The sequence below is a fragment of the Melanotaenia boesemani genome, chromosome 18 (genome assembly GCF_017639745.1).
Source record: "Melanotaenia boesemani isolate fMelBoe1 chromosome 18, fMelBoe1.pri, whole genome shotgun sequence".
Classification (NCBI taxonomy): domain Eukaryota; kingdom Metazoa; phylum Chordata; class Actinopteri; order Atheriniformes; family Melanotaeniidae; genus Melanotaenia; species Melanotaenia boesemani.
The window spans coordinates 21,543,004-21,559,680 of NC_055699.1; the positions used below are offsets into that span (position 1 = coordinate 21,543,004).

The 16,677-nt window shown below is 38.8% G+C and overlaps 3 protein-coding genes across 4 annotated transcripts in view; 1 reads left to right on the forward strand and 2 right to left on the reverse strand.

Moving 5' to 3' along the window:
- LOC121628730 (NACHT, LRR and PYD domains-containing protein 12-like) overlaps positions 1-16,677 on the forward strand; it is a 354,419-nt gene that overhangs the window by 284,774 nt on the left and 52,968 nt on the right. The window lies entirely within an intron of this gene.
- The window catches only part of LOC121628724 (NACHT, LRR and PYD domains-containing protein 12-like), a 2,607,341-nt gene that overhangs the window by 57,532 nt on the left and 2,533,132 nt on the right, over positions 1-16,677 (reverse strand). The gene's annotated exons all lie outside the window — the stretch shown is intronic.
- On the reverse strand, positions 7,632-11,701 carry LOC121628755. Of its 2 annotated transcripts, XM_041968074.1 has the most exons (4): positions 11,230-11,701; positions 10,542-10,640; positions 8,931-9,195; positions 7,632-8,734 (listed from the first exon to the last, which is right to left on the reverse strand). In XM_041968074.1, exons 1-4 carry the CDS (start codon positions 11,640-11,642, stop codon positions 8,525-8,527), a joined length of 987 nt encoding a protein of 328 aa, XP_041824008.1. In that variant the 5' UTR covers positions 11,643-11,701; the 3' UTR covers positions 7,632-8,524. The 2 variants fall into 2 exon arrangements, 1 of the variants encoding a protein (XP_041824008.1); XR_006008240.1 differs by lacking the exons at positions 10,542-10,640; positions 11,230-11,701 and adding an exon at positions 9,280-9,411 and having other exon boundaries at positions 7,633-8,734.

Here is a 16,677-nt window from a genome sequence, read left to right on the forward strand (position 1 = left end):
TTCATAATTAAATAAATAAATACACCATTTTGAAATAAATATAATTTTAATAAATAACAAACAAATATTTAATATAACTATGAAATTGAAAAATGGGGCAGTATTAATGTGAAATATATTTCAATATTCTTTCATTTTTACTTTTTCAAAAATAAATTATTATTTTTACAATATCATACTTAATATAATAATGCCTTTTTTTAAAATTTTTCAAGATTTTATTAATTTATTTATTTAAAAAAAAATTTAAAAAACTTTTTTTTTTATTTTTTTTTATTTTACAATGTCTGTTTTTATTTTATAATGCTCTTTTCCAAAATGGTCTATTTATTTCACAATGTCGTTTTTCAGCAGAATGATTTAATCTGTCAATCAACGCAGACAAGGCGGAGCCAGTTATTGGCAGTTATTGGCTGCTCCTTTACCCAGGCATAAGCAGCAGCACTTGCTGTTTCGATTCAAGCCATTCAAGCACATAAACTGGATAACTAGTCTTGCTGAAAGCGCAACAAGTGGATGACGGGTTTGAAAAGCTATGGCTGCGGGAGAAAAGTCAGTTTCTGAGTTACTCAGAGAGTTTGCTTATCAGTTTGATGTCAATATAAGGCCTTTACCTCCTTCTGAAATAGGATCACAGCAACAGCAGCAGCAGCATGTTTTTGATGATTTGGTATCTGGACTAAGTCCACACAACAGTCCAGCATCAAGGCTAACAAATGCTAATGCTAGCGCAGGTGACCACGCTCCATGAACCCCAGTACAAGGTAAGCAACCCTTGAAGGTATACATGCTTCTTTAGTTTTTGTGCATTGATCCGGTCTGACGGCTTCCACGCAATAACACACATAGATTCATTGAGTGTGTCCCAAACCGCGCACTTCTATACTTTGAACACTACATTTAAGTACTTAGTGCGCTGACACAGAAATTTCAGTACAAACTCAGTGCACTGAAAGTACCCGGATGCTGCCCTAAACTCGGCCAAAAATCTAGTGCGAAACAATGGACACTACACACACTAAACGGACGCCATCTTGCTGACGTAGCGGAAGGGGAGGGACTTTCAACCAGTTTTTCCTGGCTGGCAGCCACCAACTCAGCGGTACCGATGCAGGGTATTTTCTACTGTTGTAAGTATGAAGATATTTGATCAAAATTCTAAGATAAACTGCAGCATGCTTCTTATCTCTTCTACCCCTGATAACAGTTATGGATCTGATCATATGTTGGAGGCTGCAGTTGAGTTAGCAACGTAAATGTTAGCAGTTTTATAGCCGATTTTGGGGATGTAGATGGGCTATAAGTGTTAAAAGTGATTAATACTATAGGTTCCGTATGTTTATTCATGATTGTTGAACCTCCAGATTAAGCACTGCGGGGTCTCTGGCGTAAACGAAATGGTCCTTGATCTGAAAACTGATTAGGAAACGCCGCTGGTTTAGAGAACCGGCCCGTTTCCATGGTACCGCTGACGAAGCCACAGCTGATGTCACTTTAGATAAGCGTCTGCAAAGTACCCATAAAGTACATAATAATGTTTGCTTTTATATAACCTGCCATTGTGTGTTCACCGTAGGTCACTGTGGCATCGAACCACCGAGCCAGCAGTGGCACGGAGGCATTTACCACCTGCGGGTTAGGACGCTGCTGTGGAGAAGAGGAGGCAGCAAGAGAGAAATGTTTTAATAAAAATTTTAAATAAAATGTTTTCTGCATCCCTGTTTTAGCGTCTTCATTACTGCATTTCATATTTTAAATGATGGTTTCTAGTATAATCGGTTTCCTGTTGCCAGACGTGAACGGTATCAGTGTAAACACCAATGAAAACAGATGTATAATGTAACGTACTTTAATTCAGTGAAGATATCTTTGCTTATTTAAAAGCTGTTTTTTAGTGTTTTAAATTGCACTTTATACTAACAAGTATGGGGGAGACACGCAAAGACACATGAACGTGTGCTGATGGTTTCTATTATCAACTGAGATAGATTAATACAGTGGAGGCCATGGTTCTTTGTTTCACTAATGAGGCCTTTTAAAAGACATTTAATGGCATAAAAGTATGATGACATGCAAACACGTATGTTAAGGTGATTTTGGAAGAAAAAAAAAGTATATTAACGGAGCGGCGCTGCTAAGCTGGTACATCACCACCGGTAAGTGCAAAACGTTAGTGCTCAATTTGGATCAGGACTTACCCACGATAGTGTGCACTACAGAAGGTAGTGCTTAGTGCGCACTACGCACTACCTTCCAGTGCACTCATGTAAGTGCGCGGTTTGAGACACACTCATTGTTTTTTTCCCCCCTTTTTTAAACGTGATTGAAGTTCACATGAGTAACGCAATGTACATGGAAACTTGTTGAGCATAATCAGACATTTAGTGTCTGGCTACCCAGCCTTCCTCTCTGGCAAAACCACCAAATGACTGAAAATCCCTTTTGACTACTTACCTGTTGCAGGCAACATCAAGTGATTCACATCACCATAACAACCAAATGAAACAATCCCAAAATTCAGTGATAATTTCCCAAAACAATACGGCTCCTACATTGATCTTTAAGCATAGTAAAGCAGACAACAACAACTAAATCATGAATATGAAGTGATACCATCATTTTTTATTATGATTGCACTTCCATTTTTCTTTGGCACTTTGTAATTTTCTGTTTTTTCACGTTTTAAAGCAGAGGTTGCAAGATTGTTTGCCCCTTACAGAGCAAGGCCATCCTCAACACCTTCATCTCTGGCCTCCCAATCATCCAAGAAAGCCTGCCACGTCACATACACACACACATTCTTCTGCTTATGTGATCACATGTCGGACACACAAGGGCGCTGCTAGTGATTTTGGGCCCAATGAAAAGAAACTGAAGTGGGCCCCCCTCATCTGAATCACTTTCAACATCTTCAGCTTGATTTTCAATGTTCTCACACTCTGCTGTCTCTCTGAGTCTTCCTACACTCTCTCGTGGTGTATCCTCATCATCTGAATCTGTACCGTCTTCGATGTCTTCCTCCATTTCCACTCTCCTCTCTGACAAACTTGAAGATGATCCTGGACCTGGCTCTGTAGTGTACATGGCATACAAAATTATATAGTATCTCCAATGATGTAATGTAATTTATAATAGTATCACGACCATTATTTCTGGTGGCCTCCCACTATTTTGTTTTAAAGGTGTTTTCAGTGATTTCACCAACAATGTGAAGGGAAACTGATTTGACTACCAATACTCCACGTCATTGTTTCTCTCATGTAGCAGCACATGAAGTCTTATTTATCTCCAGATCTGTAGACTCACAAGTGAAGCATTAGATTAGTAGGGAAACATATGATGCTATATGGTTATTGCTAGTTAATCTTCTGATATCTAGAAAATGTAAATATTTCTCTGATTGGATTGAAAGCAGTCACCCAGTCTGCTGCACTAGAAATGTCTCTGTTCCTACTGCAAAGCAGGAGGATGAGTCCAAACTACTGACCTGACCTAACATTACAGTGATAGCTGAGCATTTTTCTAAACAATTCAAATCAGTCTAAATAAAGAAATAAAATATATATATATATTATTATTAATTCTAAACTATTTTTCTATTATACGTTTTTTTCTTAACAATAATCAATTAATTCAACACTCAGCTGCCCACCTCCTTCCTCAGGGGCCACCTGGACATGTTCAGGTGGGGAGGGGTGGGGAGGGAATGTCTGGCAGGCATCTGCTTCTTCTGTTCTAGGTTCTGTTCGGAACATGCGTGATTTTATTTTTTTATTTTTTCTAGCAGAGCTGCTTGCTAATTGTTTGTCTGCATTAATTATTTGACTAAAATTGTGAAATGAATAAAATCCAAAGTTTTTTTCAGAAATATGAGCTAATATGGAGCAAAGTGAGCTAGCTTATATGAACAAAGTTTAGAAGAGACAACAAGCTTAAGTTCCACAACTTTCCATCAGACGAACTGACTGAGCACCTCGCCTCTGAAAGAACTGGGTGACGTACTGTCAACCCATCTGTTCTCTCTCCAGTGTCAGCTTCTTTTCGTTTTAAGCTTCCTAATTTTAGACACATGCTGCTGTCTAAACATCCACTCGCTGTCTGTCTGTTGCGCTGCTTCGCAGCTGTAGGAGCAGGTGGACTGAACCATTTAAGGGAAATATAGAGGGGGGTTGAGTGTTCAGAAATGTTTCCAAAACAAAAAAACTTGATGATACCGGTGCATTGTGACTAAATTTTTTGCATGATTGTAAGTTTCTCATTAAGTATCAGATCATTTTGTCAGTATTACAATTGCATTGAGGGCCCTTCTGGGCCCCCTGTCACTCATGGGTCCCATGAATCCTTCCCCTTTACCCCCCCCCTTTTCGGGGCCCCAGCGGACACAGTACCAACCAAAGCAGTTAAATATGAACTATGGCAGCTGGACTTGGGGAAAAACGGATGTCATTTCGAGGTGATGTGACATGTCAGAGTTTAAGGAGAAAAGAAAATGTATAAATTTATAACATGAATATGTATTGATATTGTATAACTACATGTAATCTATTGTGCAGCAAGGGATGATGATCCACTAATCTTCAAGGCGACCATTGAGGATAACTATCCTCAGCTAAACGATACAGGAGGGTTTGAATTGCTGAGAATCTCAGGGACAACACAAAGCCGTAACCTGTGCTCAATCCCATGCCCAGACACTGCATATACAGTACGCTATCTCCGCAGCCCTTTGACTGGAATTGGACAAGCAGTAATCTATATAAGACCACTACAGAAAAGTATCCCTTTGGAAAATGTGAGTGATTTTTTACTAATAAATATGGAGAATATTTAAATAGGCAAATATACATAATGGTTTTATCATTATCCGAAACGTATATAAAGTATACATTATTCTTTTTTTTTTTTTAGAGTACCCTCCAACAACAAGGGCCACTCACAAAATGTCTGAGCTGTGACACAGACATTCCCTTAAATAAAATGAAAAACTACATCAGCAAATGCACAAGGTAGGGTATTGTGTTTTTATTTGTATTTAACATTTTTCCCACAAAAATATTAATAGTAAATCTACTTTGTACATTGTTGATAGGTTTAAAATATTTGTTAATCTTCCTCACAGCTCACTTAATGGTGCAGAACCTCGGTTGGTTACTGAGACTCAGGCTAGGCAGGCTGATAATTCCACCGTAGGGATAGAGGTCCCATCCTGTAGCACCAGCAATGCCTGGAACCTCTGCAGCAGTGCAGTGGAACAGGATGTTGTTATCTTGGCATCTACCACTGTCTCAACAAGAGCTGAGCAATCTTCACATGACATGGTAGTGCCTCAAGATGCAGCATCTCGTCCAGATGAAGAAAAATCAAGTGTAGGGGAAACACCAGGTAGTCAAAGCAGAGATAAACAGTTGAGGATATACATGATTATATAGCTCAGAATTACATGAATTAGGATGAAATTATTGTATTTGTTAATCCATCCCTATCTAATCTAAGTTTGTGTTTCAGAGTGGAAATGTGAAGCTGATGGAACCAGAGCTGCCTGGCTCTACAAGTCTAAATTACTTGCACAGCATGAGACCAGAAAGGCTGTTGTCCTGTGAATGGATTTGAGGGAAAGTATAATGGATCAAGAGAGATCAGTTATCTCCTTTTACAAAGAGCCAAAGGTCGAGTGGGCAAGCCCTGTCTGCTGCAAACTGGAAGGTATTGCCATCATACTGGGGAAGTATTAGTTAAATATATGTCTACAAAGTTTGCTTGGTTAGTCTTTCTTAATTTATATTTTGTCCCAGTAGATGCAGCTGTCGGGGAAGGAGTGAAGAGATTCTTCTTTTCAAAGACGATTTCTCTAGTACAGTTTTGTTTTCATTTGAACTTTGGTATGTAATTTACAATGACGGGAGAAAGTATAGTTAAGTGGAGCAGTGAATAAGTCAAATATGTTCTTCTTTGTTTTGGCACAAATGGGTGACATATAATTGAGTTTTTTTGCTGTAGCATGTTAACGTTGCCATTTTCTGTTCAGGGAACACAGACATTACAAGATTGTTTGATGGAGAACCAGATCACTTGACACCATCTACCTCTCAAACTCTGCTGGAAAGTGACATGTTCTTAGTGGCAGGTAAAGTATTGTGTAGTAATGGAAAAGGCTCAGCACTATTACTGTCACATTCTAATAACTAAAATTGTAAAGACAAAATTGAAGCTATGCATCAATCTACTGTAGATAATCAGACAACATTTGAGGGAGAATTCTGTAAGATGTTTCCTAAATAGCCACATTGCTAGCTTTGTTATTAACATTGTAATGACATGCTTAGTGAATTTTGGTGTTTGAATTTAGGAAGAATGATGGGCCATTCATTCATTCATGGTGGACCATGTGTGTCTGGGATGAGTCCTGCAATCATTCATGTCCTTTTCGGTGGTTCACCTGAAACGGCTACAATTCAGATTGAGGATTGCCCAGATATTGATATCCGCAGCACTATTCAGCTGGTTTGGAATTTAGTTCCATTTATTTGTAATAAATGGAAAATATTATTTCTTTAAATATTAAATTTACAATGGTGTGTTCTGTAGAATGGTATCACTGTTTATCACTCATTAATTAACTTTTTATTTATGTATAGCTTGACAGCAGTGCTGAATTAACAGAAAAGGAAAAAAGCAATGTTCTCGAGCTGGCACTTTCTTGGGACCTGCCAGGTGTCACACAAACCAATCGACAGTGGGTGTATGAACGTCTTTTATTCCATGCTGTGAGTTATGGTTTGTTCTAATCAGGAGCCTTTGTTGTTAAATTTGAAAGCAAAACTAAAATTCCAAAAAAGATGAGTTGCTTCATATAGGTTAAAGACATTTGAGTATTTAAACATAAAAGTGTGTAGTAGAGCACTCTGTAAACTGAAGAATTTTTTGTTCCCACCATTTCAGGTCATGACTCGAACAAGTCGCCAGGTAAAGCAGCTGAGGAGACCATAGTTTGGCCGCTTCTCACAGAAAGAGCTGACATTATTCCCCTGTTCTTACCAAGGGAATCAGAGACTGCTCCCACTTGTGAGGTAAAGTGCAACCTTACCCCTTTTTCAAATCTGAAGAAAGCACAAAGCTTAAAAAGTAATATAAATATGACGATTGCCACAAGTATTACAGAAAAATTTTAAATGTAAACCAGTTTGACATGCTTGGCAGACAATTCTAATAACAATCAAAAGAAAGATTTATCAGTACTGTACTGTTTCATGCAGTCTATCATAGAAAAGATTGTGTGGCCTGTAATGGAAGATGATGAAGATGAGGAAGAATGCGCTGTTGAGGACCAGTGCAGAGTAACAGGGTACCTTCGGTCTTTCATTGAAAATGGTAAGTCTCTTACAGTTATGTAACATCCCATACATTGTAACCAAGTACAATAATATAGGATGTTGTCAGAAACAACCTCTTTCTTGCAGCATCATGTGAACAACATAAGGCCCTTCTGAAATTCTGGACTGGATGGGAAGTCCTGCCCACAGAAATGACTGTAGAAGTGGTGAATAGCCAAGATCTTCCTAAGTCTTCCACCTGTTTTGAGGTCCTGCGTCTTCCTGCACATTACCAGAACTATGAGTAATTTTGTGTGGATATGCAGGCATGTCTCAAATCATCTGACTCAGGTTTTGGTCTGGTTTAGGATTGATATAAACTGCAATGGAGTTGTGTTTGTTTTTCTTTTGCTGCACTATGTGTGAGTTCCAGTTAATTATACAGACAGGGAAAAATACAGATACACCTACATGAAGGTTTCAGTAATGTGAAGTGACATGAAGTCATTTTTCCATTTATTTGGGTCCTGAAATCATATTACACAATCCTGATGTTGTCATTTAAGCCTTGGTTTAATAACTAGTCTACTACATTAACAAAGAATAGATATTTCTCAATTTTACATAACATCTTCTGTTTTTTAGGTGATTATTTTCCTTACATTTCGAGTTAAATTGAGAATTAAACACGCTCAATGGGCTATTAGACTTTTGGACCCCTCTGTATTTCTATTGCATTTTTGTCAATATTTGCTTCATACAGATGCAATACAGACATGTAGTGGAAAATTAAGGCATAATCATAGTGCATGCATTCTAATAAATCTGTGTTGTTACATGTGTACAAATTTATGTACAGAGCTGGCACAGAGGTTTGTGTCTGAAAACGTTTGCTAGGTTACCACAGTTGTTCCAGTGGTAAAAAAAGGATTTAAGCTTGAGAATCTGTTACAAGAGCACACAGATGTAAACACAGTGTGTGACAGCAGCAGTTATTGTACTGTTTGTCTGTCATTCAGAAATTAATAAAGGAGACACACTACATGGTCATATTCAGTGTCTTTATTACTGTGACGTAGCTGAATGAAAGTTAAGTTCCCACAGATTAGCAATCGGACTATTAGAGGAAGGATGACTTATATCAGACAATGAGTATATATTTTCCAAAGTAACTACATGAGCAATGACAAAGTGATGCATCTTGCACTCTCATTTCAAAAGTCGCTATGAAGCAAATGTTTGAGTGCATGAACAGTTTGAATGTAAACCTGCAAAGCCTGGCTGAGTGGAACATTGGTGTGTGGTAATTTTGCAAGTTCTTGTTGACTGAATAAACGGGGGAGCTGGATCTCAGGAATGGTAATCTCAGTTGATGGGAGGTGACTATGTGGTCCTGTCCAGTCGATGCCGTAGTCGTCAGGAACCTGAAAAAGAATTCAAAATGTTTTGCACAGTAGCTGTGTCACTGTCCTCTCCTGCTGAGCCAACAGGTGCACATGTAGGTAATAACAGGTAATAAGAACTTTATTTAGTGTTTGACCCAGCAGAAGTAGACTTGTGTGCCATCTACACGGTAAAATGTTTTAAGCAATAACAAATTTTGATTAGATCAATGTGTACCTGTGAAAAGTCATGTCCCTCCTTTCTGTACAGCGACCAGAGTTGAAGGGGTGAACAGTTGTTTTCTGTTCTCAGTCCATGCTGATTCCAAGCTTCTTTGAATGCCTGAAGATGATGCTGAATGTGATGCAAAAAGCATCTGTGCAGTGCAAACAGGTCAATTTCTTCCCCAGGATTAAGTAGTCCCTGAATCTCCAGCTGAGTGAACATTGTGTAGAAAAGGTCAAGGATGTTTTCATACACATCCCTCCACAGGCGTTCAATTCTGTAAAGATATACACAGTGAGAGAAATAGTTTATTTTAATTTGTTTTGTTCTCGGGTCATTTTCAACAGTCAAGATTCCATACCGCTGGTTGTGCACACTTCTGCCTGTAATGTGAGAGTTCCTGTTCTCCCCCATCGTCTGAACCATGAAATGAGCCACCTTCACATTTTCACCCCCTTTGTCTGACCTGAGGTTGGGGCAAGAGGAGGTCTGATATGACTATAAACAGTAAAATCAGACAGTAAAATTCTGCTGGTATCTACAGTCTGGAAGAGTCCAGTAGAGGAATGTCAAGATATTATACGTCTTTGACTACATACCTAACTCGTGATGGTATGCCATATTGCCTGACAGCTGACAAGAACCCATTAAACACAGTTGTGGCTTTGTTGTTAGTGGCAGCATTAAGGTAGACAATTAACCTGGAAAAACCATCTATTCCTCCATGGACAACAAATCTCCATCTGGTTAAAAGAAGAGAAAGATCCCTGTCATCTCTAGAGAGTTATTAGATTTTTTCATGCAACTTCAAAGAATTATAATAGAAAGGGGGGCTTTGATGTGAAAAAGTTACAAGTTCAAATGTGCATCTAAAAGTGATGGCAGTGTATTACATGACAAGAATGCTACTGCAATAACAGAATATAAGTGCTAAATTAATTACTTTAAAAGATCAAATAATCTAGATTTGCATATTGTAGGAACTGGTTGTCTGTCTCTGTGTTGGTCCTGTAATAAACTTGTTTCCTGTCCATAACCTGCCTCTTGCCTACTAATTGCTGGGATAGGCTCCAGCCCCCCACAACCCTGAATTGGACTAAGCAGTAAAGAAGATGGATAGATGGGTGGTGTATGTGGGGTTATAGTATGAATGATTCTCTACAGCGTACATGAGAAAGTGCTAAGAATTTGACACATTGATGATAGTACATGGAATTAAAAAATGTGCATTTAGCTTATGATTTCCATCTATATGCCAGAGGTAATTTGGTGCTGGCACACTGTACTGACGGCGTCTGGCAGTCTGAATAGACAAGCGTCGCATCATGACCCCCTGTGGATTCACACGTCTCATGGACTCTACCAGTCGAGATCCTGATGAGACAATTTCAGTTATATCATAGTCATGATGTTGTGACTTCACAGTTGGTTTACAGAGGTAATGGAAGAGTAAAATCTAGTACTGACAGGTTCATAGATAGATAGATAGATAGATAGATAGATAGATAGATAGATAGATAGATAGATAGATAGATAGATAGATAGATAGATAGATAGATAGATAGATAGATAGAGAGAGAGAGAGAGAGAGAGAGTTTGGATATCCAAACAGTATCCCCTTACTTTGAATGTGTATTCTTCTGGATCGTAGATGTCCCAACATCATTCTCCAGCCAGCATTTGGGTGACAATGCTGAATATCCAGCACTATGGCATCCAATTCTGCATCTCCAAAAGAAGAATACCTATCAGATTTCCTGCATATCAAAACAGATGATAATGTTACAGAATGCATGAACTAAATATACTATGTCTAACACAAAATTCTGAAAGCCTAGAAAAACGTTTTCAGCTAGTAATGAAATGAATTTGCTGTTTGCCATGTTCTTTCTGGCAATCATCAACTTAAGAGAGTTGCTTTATTGTCAGTTCTGGTACATGCATGGTACATACAGGAGAATGAAAGCTGCGTTACTCTCAGACTCATGGGGCAAAACACTCCTAATATTATAAAGTTCAAGTGCACGATGATAGCGCCATTTAAGAGTGGCAGTGCAGTTAGCGGCTTAATGCAATAATAATAATAATAATGCAATATGTAAGATAATTCTGTGGCAGTTTAAAAAAGCACAATTTATCTATTAAAGGGGTTCTTGCAGCTCGCATTTTACATTTCGTGCTTGAGAAAACAGATCATAAAAAGTAATCATCCTTTTATATATTGACAGCAACAACTGTACAGACTGTTGTGAAAATACAACAGTGAGCTAAATTTCACTGCATTTCCATAAAAATACTAAAAGTAACTTACCGTAAACCTTCTTCCACCATTCTCCTCCGAACAGTGCTGGGCGATACAGCAAACATGTCAGCAATGCTCCCGATGGTTATGCCAGAGAGCACCAAAGTCCTGAGAGTCTCACGCGGAATTTCAAGTCGTTGACTGCCAGCACTTAAAGACAGTTCCTCTATATGCACCCGGTGCTCAATTTCTCTCAAACTGACGAAAATATTGTCATCGATGTTAGCATCCTGTACAGCAATTACCATCCTGAGTATTTCGAAAATATCATCTAAACGAGTCAAAACAGCATCTCCTGACAGATTATCACGCTCTATTTGATCAGCTAGAGTCAGCAAAGCTGCAGAAACTCTGCTGGAGTCGGTCATATCTACTGTCTGCTGACTCTGCATGTTGGAGTTTGTCTCCCAAGGAACGGCCATGACCGGTGTCTAGGAAAAAGAATCGATCTCAAAGCATCAAGCAGTGGTCCAACCCACTAGCTTCGATTGACAGCTAAAGTCATTCTGCTGAAAAACAAAATTATGAAATAAATTCTATTCTATTCTATTCTACAGTCATTTAGCAGACGCTTTTATCCAAAGCGACTTACATTTGAGAGGAAGAACAACACAAGCATGAATTCAAACAAGATGGGACGTCATAATTAAGTGATAGTCAGACCGCTTTTGAGTCCAGTTGGACCCAGGTGCTGTCATGTAGTGCTAGTGCAGTGCATATAATTGTTTTTTTTTTTTTTTTTTAGTCATTTTATTTAAATACAGGATCACGATTTCATCACACAATATCAACTAGGTCATAAGTGCATGATTTCATCACATAATATCAACTTGGGCATAAGTGCATGATATCATCACACAATATCATCTTGGGCATAAGTGCACACAGCTTCTTCAGTACTTGGTTGAGCCAAAAAGCTGGACAAATCTTTCTGACTCATTTAGTTAAGCTAAATGTGGAAATGCTCCTTAAACAACTGAGTCTTTAGCTTGGTCTTAAAAGTGGATACGGACTCTGCGGATCGGACGGAGTTTGGTAGATCGTTCCACCACCGGGGAACAACAGAGGAGAAGAGTCTAGCTACTGATTTTGCGCCACGTTGTGGTGGGAGCATTAGGCGTCTTTCACTGGTAGAGCGTAAGTTTCGAGAGGGAGTGTAGCTCTGGATTAAGGAGTGAAGGTAGCCCGGAGCCGTTTGGGTTATTGTTTTGTAAGCCAGAAGCAGAGCTTTGAATTTGATGCGTGCTGCAACTGGAAGCCAGTGGAGAGCAATTAGCAGTGGAGTGACATGAGCTCTTTTGGGCTGGTTGAAGACCAGACGTGCTGCTGCGTTCTGGATCATCTGCAGAGGTTTAACTGAGCATGCAGGCAGGCCAGCCAGTAAGGAGTTGCAGTAGTCAATGCGTGAAATGACCAGAGCCTGGACCAGGAGCTGGGTCGTGTGTTCAGTCAGGTAGGGTCTGATCCTCCTGATGTTGTAGAGAGCAAATCGGCAAGACCGGGAAACCGAGGCAACATGGTCCTTAAAGGTCAGCTGGTTGTCTACCATGACACCAAGATTCCTGGTAGAAGATGTAGGGACTAGTGTGATTGAGTCAAGCTGCACACTTATCTGTGGTGGTAAAGAAGGACTGGCTGGGAAGACAATAAGCTCAGTCTTGGACAGATTTAGCTGAAGGTGGCGATCCTTCATCCATGCAGAGATATCAGCAAGGCATGCTGATATTCGCATTGAGACGGTTGTGTCATCATAGACCATTGTGGGAAAGGGCATTATGAAATAAAAACTGAATTTGTAAAACAAAAGTTTAATAAAAATCTTAAGAAATTAAATAAAAAGGATTATTTTAAAAAGTATGATATTGTGAAAATAATTATTTAATAATAAAAAAGTGGAAATGAAATAATAATTAAATATATTTCACAATATTACTACCCCATTTTACAATTTCATGGTCATATTATATATTTGTCTGTTATTTATTAAAATGATATTTATTTAAAATTGTTGTATTTGTTGATATAATTATTAATCTTTTGTGCTTATTTATTTCAAAATGTTGTATTTATTTATTTAATTATGAATCTTCGGGCTTCCATAGGTCATGAAACAGAGCTGATCTCCTGCTCTGAATGCAGCTGTGGGAGGACCAAGCCTTAGTGCTTTAGGATGGGGGAAGCGCCTGTGCAGCAACCACTCCTCACTGATAAGAGTAAACTACGTTCATTTACGTCAGTTTCCAAAAGTCTCCAATAATACCAGAAAAAGTTGCTTAAAAAAAGTCGCTAGAGGGGAGTGACAACTAAATATCTAAATATAGCGACAAAGTCTTCTACGTTGGCAACACTGAGTACCACAGAATAAGGCCCAATCCCATTTCTCTTTGTTACCCCTTCTCCTTCACCTTGCCACTTGCCCCTTAAAAGCAGAGCCAGAAGAGGAAGGGCTGAAAGTCAACCCCTACGAATTGGGACACCCCTTAAATAATCATATACATCATCAGAAGTCACTAAAGAACATTTTACACTGGAACTGGAAGAAATTTTAAATAAAACAAAAACAATAACTAGAATGGACTCTCAGTCTCATTAACAATGAATGAAAACCAAACACAACCAAAAACAATAAGTATGATAGATAATAAAGTCTCTGTTCTGTAAATAAAACTGGCTTTCAAAAAATATATTAAAACATATTAAACATGGGGCTCAGACAGGGAAAACTGGCAAAACTGCCTGTTGTATTTAAAAAACTAGGAAAAGATATATTGTGCATCGTTGCTGTTTATGAAGCTGAAATATCTCCCTCATCACTGCGTGTCAGACTGATCTATGAGCAGTGAGTGAACCACGCTGCTGCAATGCTGCGTCTTTTTGACATATACGCCGGGACACCGGCCCAAAGGTAATGTGGCCCACTGAGAAGCCTCTTAAACGTCTCGATTAGCCGGCATTGCTCTTGATGTGTATTTCAGCGTGAGAAATCGGAGGTTTAGCGTGAGAGCATAAGAAGCCACTCAAATGTGTGAGTATCACGTTGGAAGCCCTGTAAAACAAATGCAGCATACCAGCTTGTACAGGTTAGTGGTTCACCACAGTCTCGCGCTGCAACATGCTGCTGTCAAGAATGACACGAGACAGATCACTCCGCAAGAAACGAGAGCGTTCAGTCGACATACTCCATAGTGAAACCTGTTGTCATACACAGTCTATGGTGAAGTAAGACAGAAAAAAAACTAATGAAAATGATCGCGGCTGGCAAACTTGTCGCGCTCATTGTTTCCTTATCGTGCTATTTATTGACTTATTGCTTATCGCAACAGCCCTTGTAGGATGTAATGTAGAACTTGTTGTAAATATTTTATTCTTCAGTATCATTCTAAGCATTTATCTTATATTTTTACTTTTATCATTTACTCTATTTTCATTTACTCGTAGCAGTTTAATTAGGGAATGTTTTAAGCTGTTTTATGAGCTTTGCAGAATACACAGCATAGTATAGAGAAGAGCAGAGCAGAGAAGCTTGAAACAGAGTGGAAAATTACTAGAGGGAGACTTAACATAGTAGCAGAAAACTACTGGCACAGGGTGAATGGAGAGACACCAGCTGTGTACGTGACTGAGATGCAATGCAGGCAGAACAAGTGTGTTTTGCAGATTTCACCTTGACCAGCAGCGGGAGTGGAAAGGAGGAATCCAAAGGAGGAACTGAGAAGACTGAGCAACGCTCTGCAAAAATACACATTCACATAAACTGGCACAAACATGCACACACATAGTCTCATGCATTGTAACAGTATAAAAGAGGAGGATTACTAAGATAGGCAGGTCTTTCTGGCTGAACCTGAGGATTCTGCACTTCATGTACTAGAGATCAAGCAGCTAAGGCTAAGGGCTGACCTCCTCTTAAGAGATATGTAACTTTTAATCTTCTGGGAAACAAAGAATTGTCAATTCTACTCAAACTCTCTGGTGTTTGTGTCTCCCTATTTCAACTGGATTTTTGAACACAATATTCTTCTATTCTCATACTCTTTTTCTGTGTGGCTTATTTTTGTAAGTGTGTGTTTCCCTGCACCTCAAGAAAGCGTAATGTGAGTAGAAAAAGTTTCTCATATAGAACGGGAAATTTTTTATACCACTGCGTTTGAAGTGTGCCTCTGAAAAATCTTCGTTTGAAGGGGTATATAGCCCTACCACTTACCCCTACCCTCTGTCCTAAGAAATTGGGAGGCCTCTACCCCTACACACGAACATGCAAAACGGAGGTGTAGGGCTAAGTGGTAGGGCAAAGGGTGAAATGGGATTCAGCCTTAGTCTTTCCTCTCTTATCAACAATGTTGTCTGCTTTCTTTTCGCTTGTGGAAGCTTGTTCAGTTACGTTTGCATTACAGTCATGTGCACTCATTTTGTAGCTGAAACTTGTCACGTTGGAGCTTAGCCTAGCCTTCTACCTCACACTGAGCACAGCCAACTGCTTAGAGATGTGACGTTCATGAATGAATTGATTCTTTTGAACGACTCTCTTAAATGAACGATGGGAACCGATTCACAGCTGTGAGCCGTTCATTTGTGAGCCATTCTTTTTATATACAATTTTTTGACACTGCCTTCATCAAATCAAATCAAACTTCATTTATAAAGCGCTTTTCATGTCATAGGCAACACAAAGTTCTTCACATGATTAAAAACATTTATGCATATCTCAGTTCATATCTCTGTTCAATAAAACAAGCATTAACACATACATCAAAGTAGAATAAGAATAAACGCACTCAATGAAATCTTTCATTCCCCCCCAGCTAAAAATGACTGAATGAATAAATAAATAAGTAAATAAGAAGTGGTACAGTTGAGTAAAATGAAAATAAAATAAATAACATGTGACATCATAGAAGTCTGATGTTCAACACACTCCATTCATGTGAAACATCTATGGGCAGAGAGTTTTGTTTGGTAAACAAATACTGTGAGTTCTATCCAAAACATTTACTAGAATTTGCACTGACTGCTCAGGTTTATCCTTTTTTATCTATATTTTCCTATAATTTTTTAATCTTGTATAGTAGATTTTATTTAGGTACATATTTTGATTGTTTGTCATTCTTATATATTGTGAAATTTTCTAAGATATTGTGAGAACTAGCCAGTCTTTTGAATGACTCTTTGAAAGGAATGGCTCCTCAAGATCCGGCTCCCTTCAAAGAGCCATAAATCCCATCTCTACAACTGCTGCTGGGCTTGGTCGGGCTCATAGGATGGGCTTCGTGTCTGTGGTGTACGTCATCTCTTACGTAGCCAATGTGTTAAAGCTCTTTCTGTTTGGCTTGAATCACTGACTGGTTTGAACGTCAGTGATATATATTGATATTGAATTATTGTCCAGCCCTACTTCTGGGTTAAGCCTGGGTTTTCTGTACTATGAAGCTTGTTCATTTCTTACTAGAATAAGTCACC